The sequence below is a fragment of the Ornithorhynchus anatinus genome, chromosome 2 (genome assembly GCF_004115215.2).
Source record: "Ornithorhynchus anatinus isolate Pmale09 chromosome 2, mOrnAna1.pri.v4, whole genome shotgun sequence".
Classification (NCBI taxonomy): domain Eukaryota; kingdom Metazoa; phylum Chordata; class Mammalia; order Monotremata; family Ornithorhynchidae; genus Ornithorhynchus; species Ornithorhynchus anatinus.
Window position 1 is genome coordinate 19,242,094 of NC_041729.1, and position 14,979 is coordinate 19,257,072.

At 39.2% G+C, this 14,979-nt stretch overlaps 1 protein-coding gene across 3 annotated transcripts in view; it reads right to left on the bottom strand.

Moving 5' to 3' along the window:
- Positions 1 to 2,128: 2,128 nt before the first annotated feature.
- The window catches only part of PPP1CC (protein phosphatase 1 catalytic subunit gamma), a 32,879-nt gene continuing 20,028 nt past the window's right edge, over positions 2,129 to 14,979 (bottom strand). The window contains exons 2-8 of one of the 3 annotated variants that reach the window (XM_007655337.4): positions 13,365 to 13,496; positions 12,215 to 12,445; positions 9,897 to 10,001; positions 8,217 to 8,440; positions 7,840 to 7,974; positions 7,486 to 7,546; positions 2,129 to 2,371 (exon numbers count right to left, since the gene is read on the bottom strand). In XM_007655337.4, the coding sequence (XP_007653527.1) occupies positions 2,340 to 2,371; positions 7,486 to 7,546; positions 7,840 to 7,974; positions 8,217 to 8,440; positions 9,897 to 10,001; positions 12,215 to 12,445; positions 13,365 to 13,496 (920 nt within the window). In that variant the 3' untranslated portion in view covers positions 2,129 to 2,339. Of the gene's footprint in view, positions 2,372 to 6,147; positions 7,547 to 7,839; positions 7,975 to 8,216; positions 8,441 to 9,896; positions 10,002 to 12,214; positions 12,446 to 13,364; positions 13,497 to 14,979 lie in introns of those variants that run through there. The other 2 variants (XM_001505962.6, XM_029056580.2) reach the window with 2 other exon arrangements.

Here is a 14,979-nt window from a genome sequence, read left to right on the forward strand (position 1 = left end):
TACAGTTGTTCTAGGAAATCAAAGTTCAAGGGGCTTAAAACTGTAAGATATATTTTCTAACTTCCAGAACATTTTGTTACTAAGCACCCTAAATAAGCACTATTAATTAACCCCAAGTTTGAAATTAAAGGTACATAATGTTTCTGGTGCTTCTTGCTTATTCTTACTAGGTCACAGCACAATTTCATAATCACACCACACCATAAAGCCTTTGGCTGGGTAACATCGAGTTCATTTCGTTTGTCATCTTTGAGGAAAAGCAAGTGGGGAATGACTCACCGACTCTCTGTTGTAGCTGGATGTACTTTGTAACAGACCTTCCCAGAGTTCTCAACCAAAGTAGAACCCAGGGAAAACTGCATTTTAACTAGGGAGGACATACTGGTGTACACTCAGTGCTGTCTGAGAGAAGCAGAATGGTGTAGTGGATAGAGCTTGGGAGTCAGGACATGGTGGCTCCCCTACTTGTCTACTGTGTGACCATGGGCAAGTGACTTAACTTCTCTGAGTCTCAGTTACCTCATCTGTAAAATGGGGAGTGGGACTGTGAGCCCCATGTGGGACAGGGACCATCTCTAACCCAATTTGCTTGTATCCAACCCAGCGTTTCCTGGCATAGAGTAAGCACTTGATAAAACACCCTATTATTTATTGATGTGTGTTTTTAATATGTATTTGGTTAGAATGTGATTGGGAATCGGGAAATGTTCTGTTGGCCTCAGGGTGTGGTGCTATAAACTGTTTTGAGCATGCATGTGGCATTGTACTTTTTCAAGTGTTCCATCTAGTGCTTAGCACACAGTTAGCCTTCAATAAATCTCACTGACTGGGAGAACATTATACCAACTAGAGATTTTGTTAGAATGCAACTCTCATAGAGGACCAGGCCTCCAATCTTCATGATTAACATCATCAATGGTAATTATTGAGCGCTTAACTGTGTGCAGAGCACTGTACTAAGTGCTTGGGACTTTACAATAAGCAGAGTTGGTAGACACTGTCCCTGACCACAGTGCACCTGAGTCTTCTGTGGTTTAGAAGTGTTAGATGGTGGGCATTCCGAGAGAAGATTCAGCATGATCACAACTGTATTAGGGAGAGCCCAGGCACATTAACCTTCCACATAGTTTCAACCATCTAAAGAATACATTTCTTAGAAGCAGTGTATGAGATAAAGATGGTATTTATCCCTCAACCTCCAGTGGCAAACAAGCCTACATGCTTTTAGCTTTCTGGAAAGGTCAAGCAGCACTTGTCCAAGAACATAATGATCAGTTTACTGTTCACTTGAAAAACTGTATTCCAAACAATTGGTGTGTGGGCCAGATCCACTACACAAGAATTTTTACTGGGCTGCTGTTGTATTGAGTAGAATAAAAGGCATTCGTGATTTTAGATTCGGCTGTTTTTCTTCCTATAAAACATCATGTGTTTACTATGTCCCAAGCACTGTTCTAAGCATGGACAGATACGAGGTAGTCAGGTTGGACGTAGTCCTCGTTCCACTTGGGGCTCATAGTCTTGACCCCCCCATTTTACAGATGAGATAACTGAGGCACAGAGAAGTGACTTGCCCAAGGTCACATAGCAGACATGTGGCAAAGACAGGATTAGAACTCATGTCCTCTGACTCCCCTGCCCGGACTCTTTCCACTAAGCCATGCTGCTTCTCAATTAATGGTATTAATAATACTGGTAAGGCTGAGATAACAAACTTCCTGACCCAAGTACTAGTAGCATATGAGAAGGAAATACTGAAAAATCAGAGAGAAAGTTACTAATAATGTCAATAGTAAACAGGATTCAGAAACAATGATCTTGTAGTTATTTTTTTTTAAAGTCCATGAGCTCAAAAATTTCCATCAGCTTGTCTTTAATTTACCAAATAATGCACTAAACCTGTGATGGCTCCAATCAGTAGTACTGCTGTAAGTTGTAGCTAATTATCACTCTGCTGTCTTTTATGGCCAGTTTAACTACGTTCAAGTCCTGGGCCTGTACTGCTGTTTCAGACTGAAACAGACAGTAAAGAAATCCGAAGCTGGGTGGTGTTCCCGTGCCAGCTGCTGAGAAGAAATAACTAAGACAGCAATCCACAGAGCTGAATGCCCTTCCAAGTAAGAGACGATTTTCAAGCATCAGAAGTGAAATCTTGATGTAAAACACAATTTATCATAATAACCTTCATCACAGGTGGTGTAGTCAGCCTTGGAGATAAGGAGCTGAATGGATGGTCTCTCATCAACTCTTCCAGCAATATACTTACAGTAGAGTAAAAGGAAACAGAAGCATTATCGTAGTACATTATCATGAGGTTATCTCTGGATTTGATGTCTTCCTTACAAATCAAAGTTTGACTTGTACTCTAATTCTGAAAAGTGAACAAAAGGTAGATGAATGCTGCTGTGTAGATCCTAGAATATTGTCAAGTCTTGTTAAAGGAAAATAATTCCCTGAGCAGCTCCATAAGCCTCACTTATGGCCTCTACTCATTTGTACCCTTTATTCACCCCACCCTCAGCCCCAAAGCACTTACATACATATCTATTATTTTAATATGTCTCCCCCCTAAACCGTTAAGTTCCTTGTGGGCAGGGAACATCTCTACGTTCAAATATAATTGCTTTTGCCGCCCCCCGCCCCCCAACCTACAGCACATAATTTCCTATCTTTAAATTATATATTATAAATTTATATGATGTCTCCCCCTCTACTGTAACCTTGTTGTGGGCAGGGTTCATTCCTAACAACTCTGTTGTAGTGCACTCTCCTGAGTGCTTAGAACAGTGCTCTGCACATAATAAGTGTTCAATCAATACCACGGATAGATTGATCAAAAAGCCCTGGAACCAAGTCATTTCCTTGCATTGAAGTTGTTCTCATCACAACACAGTTGTGCTGAATGGGAAACATGAGATGAATGGACAAGAGCAGGCTATCCAAGCAGCTGCTGTACAAGGAATGGCTATTGGGGAAGGAATCAAAAGCTCAAAGCTGGGAGTCAGCTGCTAAGGACCAGCAGAACCACGCCTTCCTTCCTTCCATGAACCCTTCCATGGTGCATGGAAGGAAGGCGTGGTTCTGCTGTATGGAGTATGAGTTCTATACTTAGTGAAAAGATGAAAACAGTGTCAAAAGCTGCAAGTGACAAATGTGACCCCACTGCAAAGGTCAGCCTTTGTGTTTTCAGGAACAACTGTGGGCCCCACATTATTCTGTTTCAGTGACACTGGAACTCATGGATGAATTTAAGTATGAAGGCCACCACGCACACCCTCACATGTATGGTAAGTAGAGATTTACAAAATCCAAACCTTTTGGATGCTTCATATAGCCACTGAAGAGAAGGATGAGATCTGATCAAAGTTTCAACATTGCCCAGGCTCCTCCCAAAGACACTTTTCATGGATTATTAGTAACAATAATAATTATGGTATTTGCTAAGTGCTTACTACATGCCAAGCACTGTTCTAACCGCTGGGGTAGATACAGGGTGATCAGGTTGTCCCATGCGGGGCTCATAGTCTTAATCCCCATTTTACAGATGAGGTAACTGAGGCACAAAAGTTAAGGGACTTGCCCAAGGTCACACAGCAGCCAAGCAGCCAAGCCAGGATTAGAGCCCACATCCTCTGACTCCCAACCCCGTGCTCTTGCCACTAGGCCATACTGCTTCTCGAAAATAGTCACACCAGCTTCATCCAGAGAGTCTGCGGCTGAACAGTGAAGTTTCCACTTTCAGTAAGCAGAGAAACCTACCAACTAAGATGGTAACAATTAAGACTTAATAAGACCAAAATCAATCTCATCCACCTTCGTGACAGAACTACACCCTAACCCAGTCTGGGAAAGAACCTTATTCATTTACCACTCATTTTCAAACTACCTACTACAAAAGGATTTTGCACCTAGTTTACATGGAGCCACTGGCATTTTGTTCATTACTTAACAGTGACAGGGTTAATTTTATGCCTTGGGGTGCTATTCTTTCAACACAGGCTGAGGGCACTATACCTTCCACTGTGGCAATCAATAAAATTTCCTCTGCTCTTTATCTGATTTTAGGTCATTTTTTTTCTGCTCTTTCCAATGGTAATTGTGAATACATGATCAGTATCCTTTTTATTCACATGAAAAGTAATTTGCTTTTAAAGCTATGTAACCCCAAATTACTTAGCCTTTTCTAAAAGACACTGCTTTCCAAACCTCTAATTATTTTCATTGTCCTCTACATACCACCAAGTAGTCACAGTATTCTTAACAAGTAATGCACCAACAATACATGCCATTTAACAAATTCACTTTTTAGGGCTGGGAATGGACTGTCACCTCAAATAATAATAATAATTGTGGTATTTGTTAAGCATTTACTATATGACAAGCCCTGTAGAATGTGATCTTTATACTTTATGTTCAGGTGGGTATATAAGCATTTTAAAAATAACTACCATATTTATCTGCATAAACTCACACTTTTTGCATAATTTTTGCACACAGCAGGAGTGAGACTATTACAGGGATCAAATAAAAACTAAGTTTTGTAATAAGGGGAGCAGGAGAAAAAAAGAAAATAAAGGAGGGGAGATGGAAGAGAATGATAGGGCATTTGACTGGATCTTATTTCAATTGCACTTTCCTGGTATGCCTGTTTAAAATCATTTGGTGCAAAGAGAATCTTTTATTTCCTCCTTAAAAATGGAGTGGGGATAATATGCAGTTGGGACAATTATCTAAGTATGGTATTATGATACATGATCAGATCAAAACTGGCTCCACTGTCACATTCTGGAGGGTAAGTACAACCACATGGCTCTTGCTTCCTGTGGGCACAGTGGGCAGTGTGACCTTTAGACACCAAATTTATGGTAGTCTCCCACTGAGAAATAATAGATGAGGTTTAACCCTTAAGACTTGAGGATCAAGAACTCATGAAGGAATTCTTTTTCCAGACCTACAAATCTGGATTAAATTGCCCACCCTACATTGTTAGAGGAGACTCCAATTCCATGAAGAATTGTCAACCCTTTGAGACACTGTACCACTGTGACCTCAATGTTTCACTTTAAGTAATCCTCTAATTCAGACCAACACTGGAACATTCCCTAGATTAGAGGGAGAGGTACAGCCACAATGAAAACAGCTGACAAACAGGTGGGGGAACAGAATCAGTCACGGCCTATCAAAGAACCTGGGACTGGGAGTCAGGGGATCTGCATTTTAAACCCATCTCTGCCATTTGCCTGCTGGGTGACCCTGGACATGTTACTTAACCTCTCTCTGACTCAATTCCCTCATCTGTATTGTAGGGATGAAATACTTGGTTCTCTTCTTCCCCCGCTTAGGCCAAGAGCCACATATGGGACAGAGACTATATCCACCCCAGCATTTAGCAAATAGTAAGTGCTTAAATTCCACAATTATTAAAGCTTCATTTGTTACTGCTGCTGATTCCCTGGAATTCCTACCTCTTCTGGGAGCACTGTATGAAAAGATCCCTCAACCTATGAACCACAAATTCTGAGAAGGCAAGAGCAGCAGATTTCTCTTAGCAACTTTGGCTGCTGTTATCCCACTGCTGGCTCCACAGTTGCTTTTTGCCTCTCAAGGAGTGCCGCAAGAGGTAGCTCAACAGTGGAGGGGCAGCTATTGCTTCCAGAATGGCCACAGATCACCTCCGATACTTTCCCCAGGAGTACTTGTAAGGTTGGTTGAATCCAGACTTTAAATATCAACCCCAAGGCATGCCTTTAGGCAGCATGGATGACAATCTGTTCATGGAGCTTTGAATACTCTTCTCCCTTCCCTCAGCTCTAATGATTTTTTTCTTTGGGAATCTTTATTTTCCAATGCTTGCTGATATTTAACTGGGCCAATATATTAAATATCAAATTAGCTGAGGGCCACATAGTGGAAAACACTCAGAAAAATTGTGGGCTCGTGTTAAGTTTTTGAAACTAGGCCAGAATTGCCTTTCTCATTCTAATTTCAAAGAAACTCACATGATCCCCCTGAATGAATAAAACAGGATACATTTTAACTAAAATATGACTTAGGTTACTGTTCCCAAGGAGTAAATTTCTGCATTTATATGCTTCCTAGATAACAGATTCAGCTGAAGGTCAGAGACAAATCCAAAATGACACCACATGGTTTCCAGAACAATTTATTATTTAATATCTATTCAATATGCTATCAACAGTTTTTCTGTGTGTATTGTGCTGATAAAATTGACACTGAGAAGAGTTAACAAGTTCTTCATTTAATAAGTCTGAATTAGTTTTCACCACATGGTACTGTACACTGTCATCTGTTCAAACAGATTTCTTTAACAGATCTTAGTTTCATTTTAAAAAAAGTCATAGATATTGTTTGAGCTTTGTATAAATTGGTGGAACAGTAAAATAAGTTAATTCCTTTATTTGGTTGGTTTTACAAGCCATGTTCTTGATTTCATTGCAGAATAAAGCCTGTAGGCCAAAGAAAGCACAACTCATCACTTGTTTAGAACACTTGTGTTTCTATAATTTATAGGTGCTGAATGGACAGGTCTAGGCCTAACCCTGCAAAAATATTACTCAATGAATAGGCCATAAGGAAACAGTATAAAACATCATTGACCTTATAGTCATTAAAGTCATTAACAGCACAACAGTACAGCATTCTTACTATTCAAAGTCAAAACTTGTTTTTAAATCCCCAAGAGGAAGGAATACATACACAACCACCCCAAGTTGTATTCACTGGTTGCGTCAATTCAGATGTCAACAGAAACTTTGGCTTTAGGAAAGTCACAAACATTTAAAATAATGGCTTTGTCATCTAAAGTATGTGGTAGGGGAAGTGTGCTTTAATTAAATATACACCATACCAGTGATGCTGGCAAGTTTGAAGGTTATTCCTAATGTTGATAGCAATAAAACTAGTTTGTACATGACAAGACACTGAGGAAAAAAAGCAATCCCTTTAAAACAAGTTTTTAAAGTAAAAAAAAAAGTTCACAGTGGTTTGTAAAAAAACAGTATGCATTGCATGACAGTAACACACTTCTAGTCTCCTAGTACACTAGTGCTGTCTTTAGAACCTAAAGGGGAAAAAAGCAGCATTTACACTATGCATGGATTGTACAGAATCAAAAGAACAGTTAAACAGCCATCCCTGATGTCAGGATAGACTGCTGTGGAGTGTATTGCTGAAACCTGGACAGAGAGTAAGTTGTTTTTAATGGAATACAGAATTAAAAAACAAAACAAAACACTTTTAGGGAGCAGAAAAAGTCTCAGTTGCTGTTATAACCAGCAAATGTACTCCATTAAATCAAAAATGAAAAAACAAAAACAAAAAATAAACCACAAACACAAATCTATTTTGAGCAAGCTGACCAGTACACATTACAATTTTAAAAATGAAGGTTATATACTATTATACAAGTCCCATCTAGGCAATGTCAAATTGACCTCTATTTCTTTGCTTGTTTTGTGATCATACCCCTTGGTGGTGTTACAGGTCTGCTGGCATTTGGCTTCTTTTTCTCTGCAGGTTTCAAAATCTGAAAAGATAATTCAGGTAGAACCTCTTAGAGAGTACACATAAACCCCCAGTTTGAAGAACCCTCCATAACCCTAAGGACACATTTAGACTCGGGGGCCAAGATACTCCAAGCTCCCAGTTTACAACTGGAGTTTAATTATCCCCTCACCTACAGTTTTGGAAACTCCAATAGAGTCTGAACCTAGATTAACTGCTTTCAGACAACCAACACCAATATACATGGATAAGTAAAAAAAGTGTCAATACTTAGGAAAGTGAATATACATCCCAGTGAATTTCAACACACTATACCTGAAAAGAGCACATTAAAGTTTCATCCACGCTCATCATGGCTCCTGCATTGTCAAACTCTCCACAATAATTTGGAGCTGAAAACAAAGTGACTAACTGCCTCTTTGCAAAAAACTCATATCCATCTTCAACCACCTTAAGGGAAAAAACAAAAAAGGCTTTATTGGGAATATGAACAAGTACGAAAACAGCAAAAACAATTTCTCAATTACTATTCAAATGGTTCTAATCAATGGTATTTATTGAGCACTTAGTATGTGCAGAGAACTATACTAAGCACCCGGGAGAGTACAACTAAATTAGCAAACACATTCCCTGCACATAATCAAACTCATACTTGCTCTTAAAAGTACATGACAAATGCAAAGGTGAGTTACCTGATGGGCTCTACATATAAGATCCAAATCATGCTTATGAAGAAACTTTGCAACAACTTCGGCTCCAAATGTAAAAGACACTCCTCTGTCATTTTCACCCCAGCCCAAAACATCTTTGTCAGGGTCAGACCACAAGAGATCACAAAGAAGACCCTGATCAGGTACATCGGTAGGGCGCATAATTCGCCGAATTTGCTCCATTGACTGAAGATCTGGTGACAAACCTATAAAAAGAATAAATACTTGAGAAACTTAACAATAATATTTTTCTTCCTCACACTGAGTTCCCAATGAGAAACTCTCTCATTTAGAAATTAAATGTTAGATGAAAGCCACCCAAGTTTAAAATTTTACCCGAGTAATGATTAAAATAGTTATTCTCATATGTAGCATATCACTACTCCGATAAGCATATCACTGCTTATATTCAGTATATGTCATGCAAAATAAATGGGAAACAGGTTTTCCAAAACTGGACAGCCTAATAAATAGGACATGACCTAGAAGATCAGATCTTTTTCAGCCTCTCGGTGAGCCTGGGAAACCTGTTTAGTCAATGATAAGTCATGCTGGTTGGAAACAGATACAGTAATAAAAACCCACATGCTGAGCAATGTACATAATTATCAATTAAAACCCCAGGCCTGGGTTCTGGTCCCAGCTGCAGCCTGACTTCTGGCTTCTGTCTGCTGCTTCCACCTATCCAACTCAATCTTGTTCCATGTAGACAGCCCACAGAGATTAGCCAGGCGCCTCCCTCACTCCTGCATTCATGCATTCATTTCTGCCTGGAACTGAAAACTGTACATTATTTCATTTTTATGCTATTAGCATAGTAAACTTACACATGCTTCAAATTCAGACCCATGAACAAACCTTTGAAAAAAGACATGTCTATGTCTGATTCTTTCCAACTTTAGACCCAAGGATTAACTTTTCTGAAAGACCTGTCGAGAAGGGTCCTCTTACTCCCAGGCCCATGTTCTTTCCAGTAGGCCATGCAGCTTCTCTAAAGTTTCATTTAAAAAATTAAATAAGCTACAAATTATAACAAAAGGGCTCTTTAAACATGACCATTTTATCCAGAATAAACTCACCTCATCTTACATTTCTGCTCTTCACTTTTTACTTTACAGCTTACTCTATTTTCTCTTCCTAAGCTATCTTAACTACCTTACTTATCTCTCCTGCCTTCAGCTGGGAATTCCTTTTGCCCAAATTGAATGCCCTCCTAAAATCCTACCTCCTCCAACAAACTTTTCCCAGTTAGTTCCACACCCCAAATTGAACCCCCTGCAATCTCCAGCACTTAGCCATTAATTTAAACTCATCTTGAGCACTTTTGTATGTCATTCAATTACTTTTCCTCCCTCTATCTGTATATTTTTTATACCTGATTCCCCGTCCATAGAGGTCAGGGAATGAGTAATTTCTCCATTTTGTACTTCCCATGTGCTGAATACACTGCACTCTCAGTGGACACTCAAATACTATTACTACTTACTGAAATGCTCTAGAATGAAGAACATAGGTGGGGCAAGACATAAGAATAATGCAGGTTTTGAAGAATGAAAATTAACTTGATAGAATGTCAGTCATAACATTATAAAACTGTTTAACACAAATGTAAGCTTACCCGAGTTACTTGCCACTCACACAAACTTCAGTAGCAAGACTTACCTCCGTGACAACAGAATATTTTCTCATCCACAATAGCTGCAATAGGCAAACAGTTAAAGCAGTCGGTAAAGGTTTTCCATAGTTTAATGTTATATCTTCTTTTACCTAGAAAGAAGAATTTAAGATGAGTAAAACAACTTTGATTTAAAAAGACACAAATTTGATGGTCAAACTTTCTACACACAAGGGAAAGATTTAACATCAAAATTTCTGCCCATGAGAGAGAAAAGTCACCCTCATATGAACAGAATTTGCAACAGATTTCGAACATATTCTTCCAATTAAAGCCAATCTGGACCAAAATTGCAACGCTTTCCAGAACCAGGCATTTTGTGACTTGGAAAACTAAATCATCTTATTTCCAAGATGTCTACAGCGGTCTGGATACTTTTTTCTAAGATATTTGTTAAGCATTTACTATGTGTCAAGCACTGTTTTAAGAGCTGGGGTAGATGTAAGTTAAACAGACCAGAGTCCCTGTCTTACATGGGGCTCATAGTCTAAGTAGGCAGGAGAACAGGTATTGAATCCCCATTTTGCAGATGAACAGACACAGAGAAGTTAAGTGACTTGCCCCAAGTCACACAGTATGCACATGGCAGAGCTGGGATTAGAACCCAGATCCTCTGGCTCCCTGACATGTGCTTTATTTACTAAGCCATGCTGCTTCCCTACCTCAAACCATACTGCAAGTTTATCCTTTAAACTAAAATGCACTTAAAAGTATCAGTGATGGAACTGGCAACCATAGAACACAGTGATGTGCAATTCCTTTGAAACGTATTTTCCCATCCTCTAAAAAAACCGCAACAGCAGCTTTAACAGCCCAATATTGCACCACCCATGAACAATCTAAACACAGCAAATCTTGGTAAGAAATCCCAACTTTCATTCCACTGCTCAAAACAGATGCTTCACCCTTGGAATACATTACACTTTGCCAGTGTGAATTTAGTTTACACTAAGAATGGAGAAATCAACATCCATAATTCACAGCTAGTTTCAGGTGCTAAAAATGATCATTTGAAAAGAACTCTGATCCAAATAGTAACACCAGTACTGATTTGCAGGACAGTTCAGACAGGCAGAAACAGACAAAATCTCCCATCACCCTGATAATCACTGGTCCAAGGTAATCCAGTGGAATTATGAAAAGTACATCTGATACTACCGCTGGCTCCAGGGGTTTAAAGAAGCACCATCAAGATATCTGGTATTAAAGGATTCTCGGGAAGATAGAGGGGTGGGAGGGACGGAGAGAAGGGAAGCAGCAGTGGGGTAACAAGAAGCATCTGCTACAAAGGCAGCAGAAAGTAAAAAAACATGAAGGAAGCAGTGGAGGAAAGACACAGGAGTTGGAAGTGAATCCTGGAGATGAGTGACAAGAAAGTGGGGGAAAGGAGAGAGAGGGACTAGACAGTCTAATGTGGCATAATTGAAAGAATATAGGTCTGGGAATCATGAGACCTGGGGTCTAATCCCAGCCCCATTTCTTGCCTCCATCATCCCTGCCTCCAGTCTGTAAGCTTCCCGTGGACAATGAACATGTTTACCAACTCTGCTGTACTGTATTCTCCCAGATGCTTAACACAGTGCTCCGTACACAGTAAGTGCTCAATAAATATGATTTCCTGGCTGACCTTGGGCAAGTCACATGACTTCTCAAGTTTCCTCATTTATAAAATAGGGATTAAGTATGTGTTCTTCATTCGTCTAGAATGTAACCCTAATACGGGTCAGGAACTGTGTTTGATCTGATTGCATTGTACCTACCCCATTTACTTAACAAATATCTAATTTATTTGTATGAGGGGGAAGAAAATACATAGGGTTTTGGAGGAATCACGAGACCAAGGCTCCAAAATCAAGCAACTGTTCCATCAGGTTTTAACTAGCATATATATAGTGTACATAAATGTATGTGAAACTCACTTAAATAGGTTTACATCCATTTACCTTTCCTTTTCAGTGTACTTAAACAGAGCTAGCATCTGACACTTTTTAAACAACCATGTACACCAAAACAAATATTCCTTCACCAGATTAAGTACAATTTATTTATTAATCAAAATTTTTAATTGTGTGGAAAAGTATCTGATTACCGAGTGCAGTGTGAAAGAAGAAAAAATGATACAAGGCCTACTCTATTTTGATCAGACCACAAAAGACTCAAAGACTGAGATTCATCCATAGCAATCATCCAAAACTAGTTTCTGAACCTTTAAAAACAGTTTGTAACAATGCTAGCAACTGACAGTCACTATAATGGGAATTAATTTCTCCCCCCCCCCCCAATGAACACCACTTCAATTACTTACATTCATCATAAAATCCATAAATTCTATTAATGCTGGCACATTCATGGTTTCCTCTGAGAAGAAAAAAATTCTCTGGGTATTTTATTTTGTAGGCCAGAAGAAGACAGATGGTTTCCAAGGACTGTTTCCCCCGGTCAACATAATCTCCAAGGAACAGGTAGTTGCTTTCAGGTGGGAAACCACCATATTCAAAGAGTCGAAGCAAATCATAGTACTGTCCGTGGATATCACCTAAAAGGTAAGAGCTCTCATAAAATATGGTCATATTAACAGCCTCTCCACTCAGTTTTTTAGTCAAAATGTTTTAACTTGAAAGACACTATTACAGAACCAAAAAAAAAACATTTGTTGCTTATTTCATGTGGTACAGCTAAAAAACTGTATTCATTGCCTGAAATAATGAAAAAATGATCAGCAACTAAGATAGTACTACATATGATGGATACTCAAATATTTATTGATAAGAAAATCTGCGTATTCCATTGGTAAAGAGGAATCAACTGGACTTAAAGATTAATTTAATCTTTCATGAATCAAACAGTCTAACACCCGAAGAAATTAACCCTAAATGGATTAGAATTTTTTTTTTTGCAAGGGGTGGAGGGGTGGGGGGGAAGGAAAAGAGCAATACCACACATTTTCCAGTTAATAAAATGGCATCATTCCATGTTTGATGTCTATCAGCAGTATTTCCAAATGATTTTAGTTTTCAAAATGTCAATGGAAGTTTATGGGAGTGTCTTCTTAGGCTTAGAATCTAGATTGGCACATAGCACAAAGGAATACTATGCCCTACAGTTTATTCTAGTTTTGATTTTTCTTCTAGTTAATGTCAATGGTAATCTTAATGTAAAATAAAAAAATATATATAGATTCTGTAGCCAGTGTGCTAGCTGGTTTAAATGTGTCATCTTCAAAGTAATCCTTGGTTGGCTTGAAGAATTAATGTTTAACATTCGCATTCCATCCGCTTGCAAACTAAACCTTAGTTCTTTATTTTTTAGCATAACTGGACTGTAGCATTAATATAAAATGCAAGTATTTTGTTTTTTGATTGTTTGTAACCGACCTCTTCATTAACATATCTGAGTCATTTATCCAAATTAAATAATCAGTCTAGCAACTAAAGGTACAGTATGACAAAACTTACCACATATTTTAAGAGGTGCTTCGAGCTCTAATAGGATAGGCTGGCTGAGAAAAATTTCTCGAGACTTCAAGCACAATCCTCGTATCTCATTCTCTTGCAACTGGACATTTTTACCAGGCTTTGAACCCCTTACTGTGGAAGAAAGACATAAAGGTGATTTACAAACTGAAATGTTTATTTAATACTAACAGGCTAGTCATATAATTTTCATGGTCTGGATAAAGATTAAAGACAAAAACCACAGAGTTCAGAAACTGTGCTGACCTGCATTGTCCTCATGTCCCAGAGAATGTGATTTCATGAACTATCTGTAATTTTACATCCTACTAAAAAGCCACAGGACTAAGGTTGTAATTCTGTTGCATTCCTCAAATTTATTTGGAGAAATACATTAAACAGCGATTTTTCAAAATGTTAAATTAGAGAGAAAAACCCTCACTTAATATCAGTCAGCCGTTCCTACCATTTTTAAAATGGAACCTGTTCAGCACCTACCTTATGTGCTGGAGTAGATACAAGTAGACAGAAGCAATATGGCCTAGGGGATAAAGCATGGGCCTGGGAGCCAGAGGACCTGGGTTCTAATCCTAACCCTGCCACTTGCCTGTTGTGTGACCCTTGGCAAATCACTTCAATTCTCTGTGCCTCAGTTTCCCCAACTGCAAATTGGGGATTCAATACCTATTCTCCTTCCTGACTGTAAGCCCCACATGGGACAGGGACTGTATCTGGCTTGATTAACTTGTATCTACCCCAGTGCTCATAAGAGTTTTTGACAGCGCTTAACAAATACCATTAAAAAGCAAAACAAAATCAACCAATCAACCAAAAAAACAGTTTCCATCCCATATGAGGCTCACAGTCTAGGGACAAGGGAGACACAATAGATGTATAATAGACACAATACAGATAGATATGTGAAGTGTGGCCTGGGGTTCCCTCACTTCTGAACCACCTTATTAACTAGGTCTACCCTGCAGTAGTTGAGGGTAGGCTAAACTCTCCTAGTATAGAACATTTCATAAAATTTAGAAAATTTCACATCCTGGACCAATGGGAGGGGTGCTACAGTTGGGTTCAGTAAGCAGCCAAGCCCATGGTGGCTACCTTGACAATCGTCTGATGGGTCATGGCACTACTGCACAGCATCGGCATAATGCTGTGGTTACTTCAGCCACAAATGGGTCTTTCACATAGGTAAACCTGTGAACACATCACATGTACTTGCCTCCTTCCCCATCTGCTCATTGGTTGTACCCTGTGCCCAAGTGGGACCGTGACTGGCAGTGATTAGAGGGCAACTGATGCTGCCCAAACACGCTAGCACTACCATCCATTACTTTATGCAGGTTCTTATCCCTGCAGTCTCAAGACAGAGGCTCAATCAATTGTATTACTGAGTGCTTACTACACTAGGTTCTTGGGAGACTACAACTGAATTAGCAGACAGGTTCCCTGCCCATAACGAGCTAACAGTCTAAAGGGGGAAGCAGATATTAATATGCGTAATTTACTATATATAATTTAAAGATATGCACATCAGTGCTGTGGGGTTGGGGAAAATATCAAGTGTCCTAAGGTCCCATATAGAGGTGCACAGATGACAAAGAAGGGA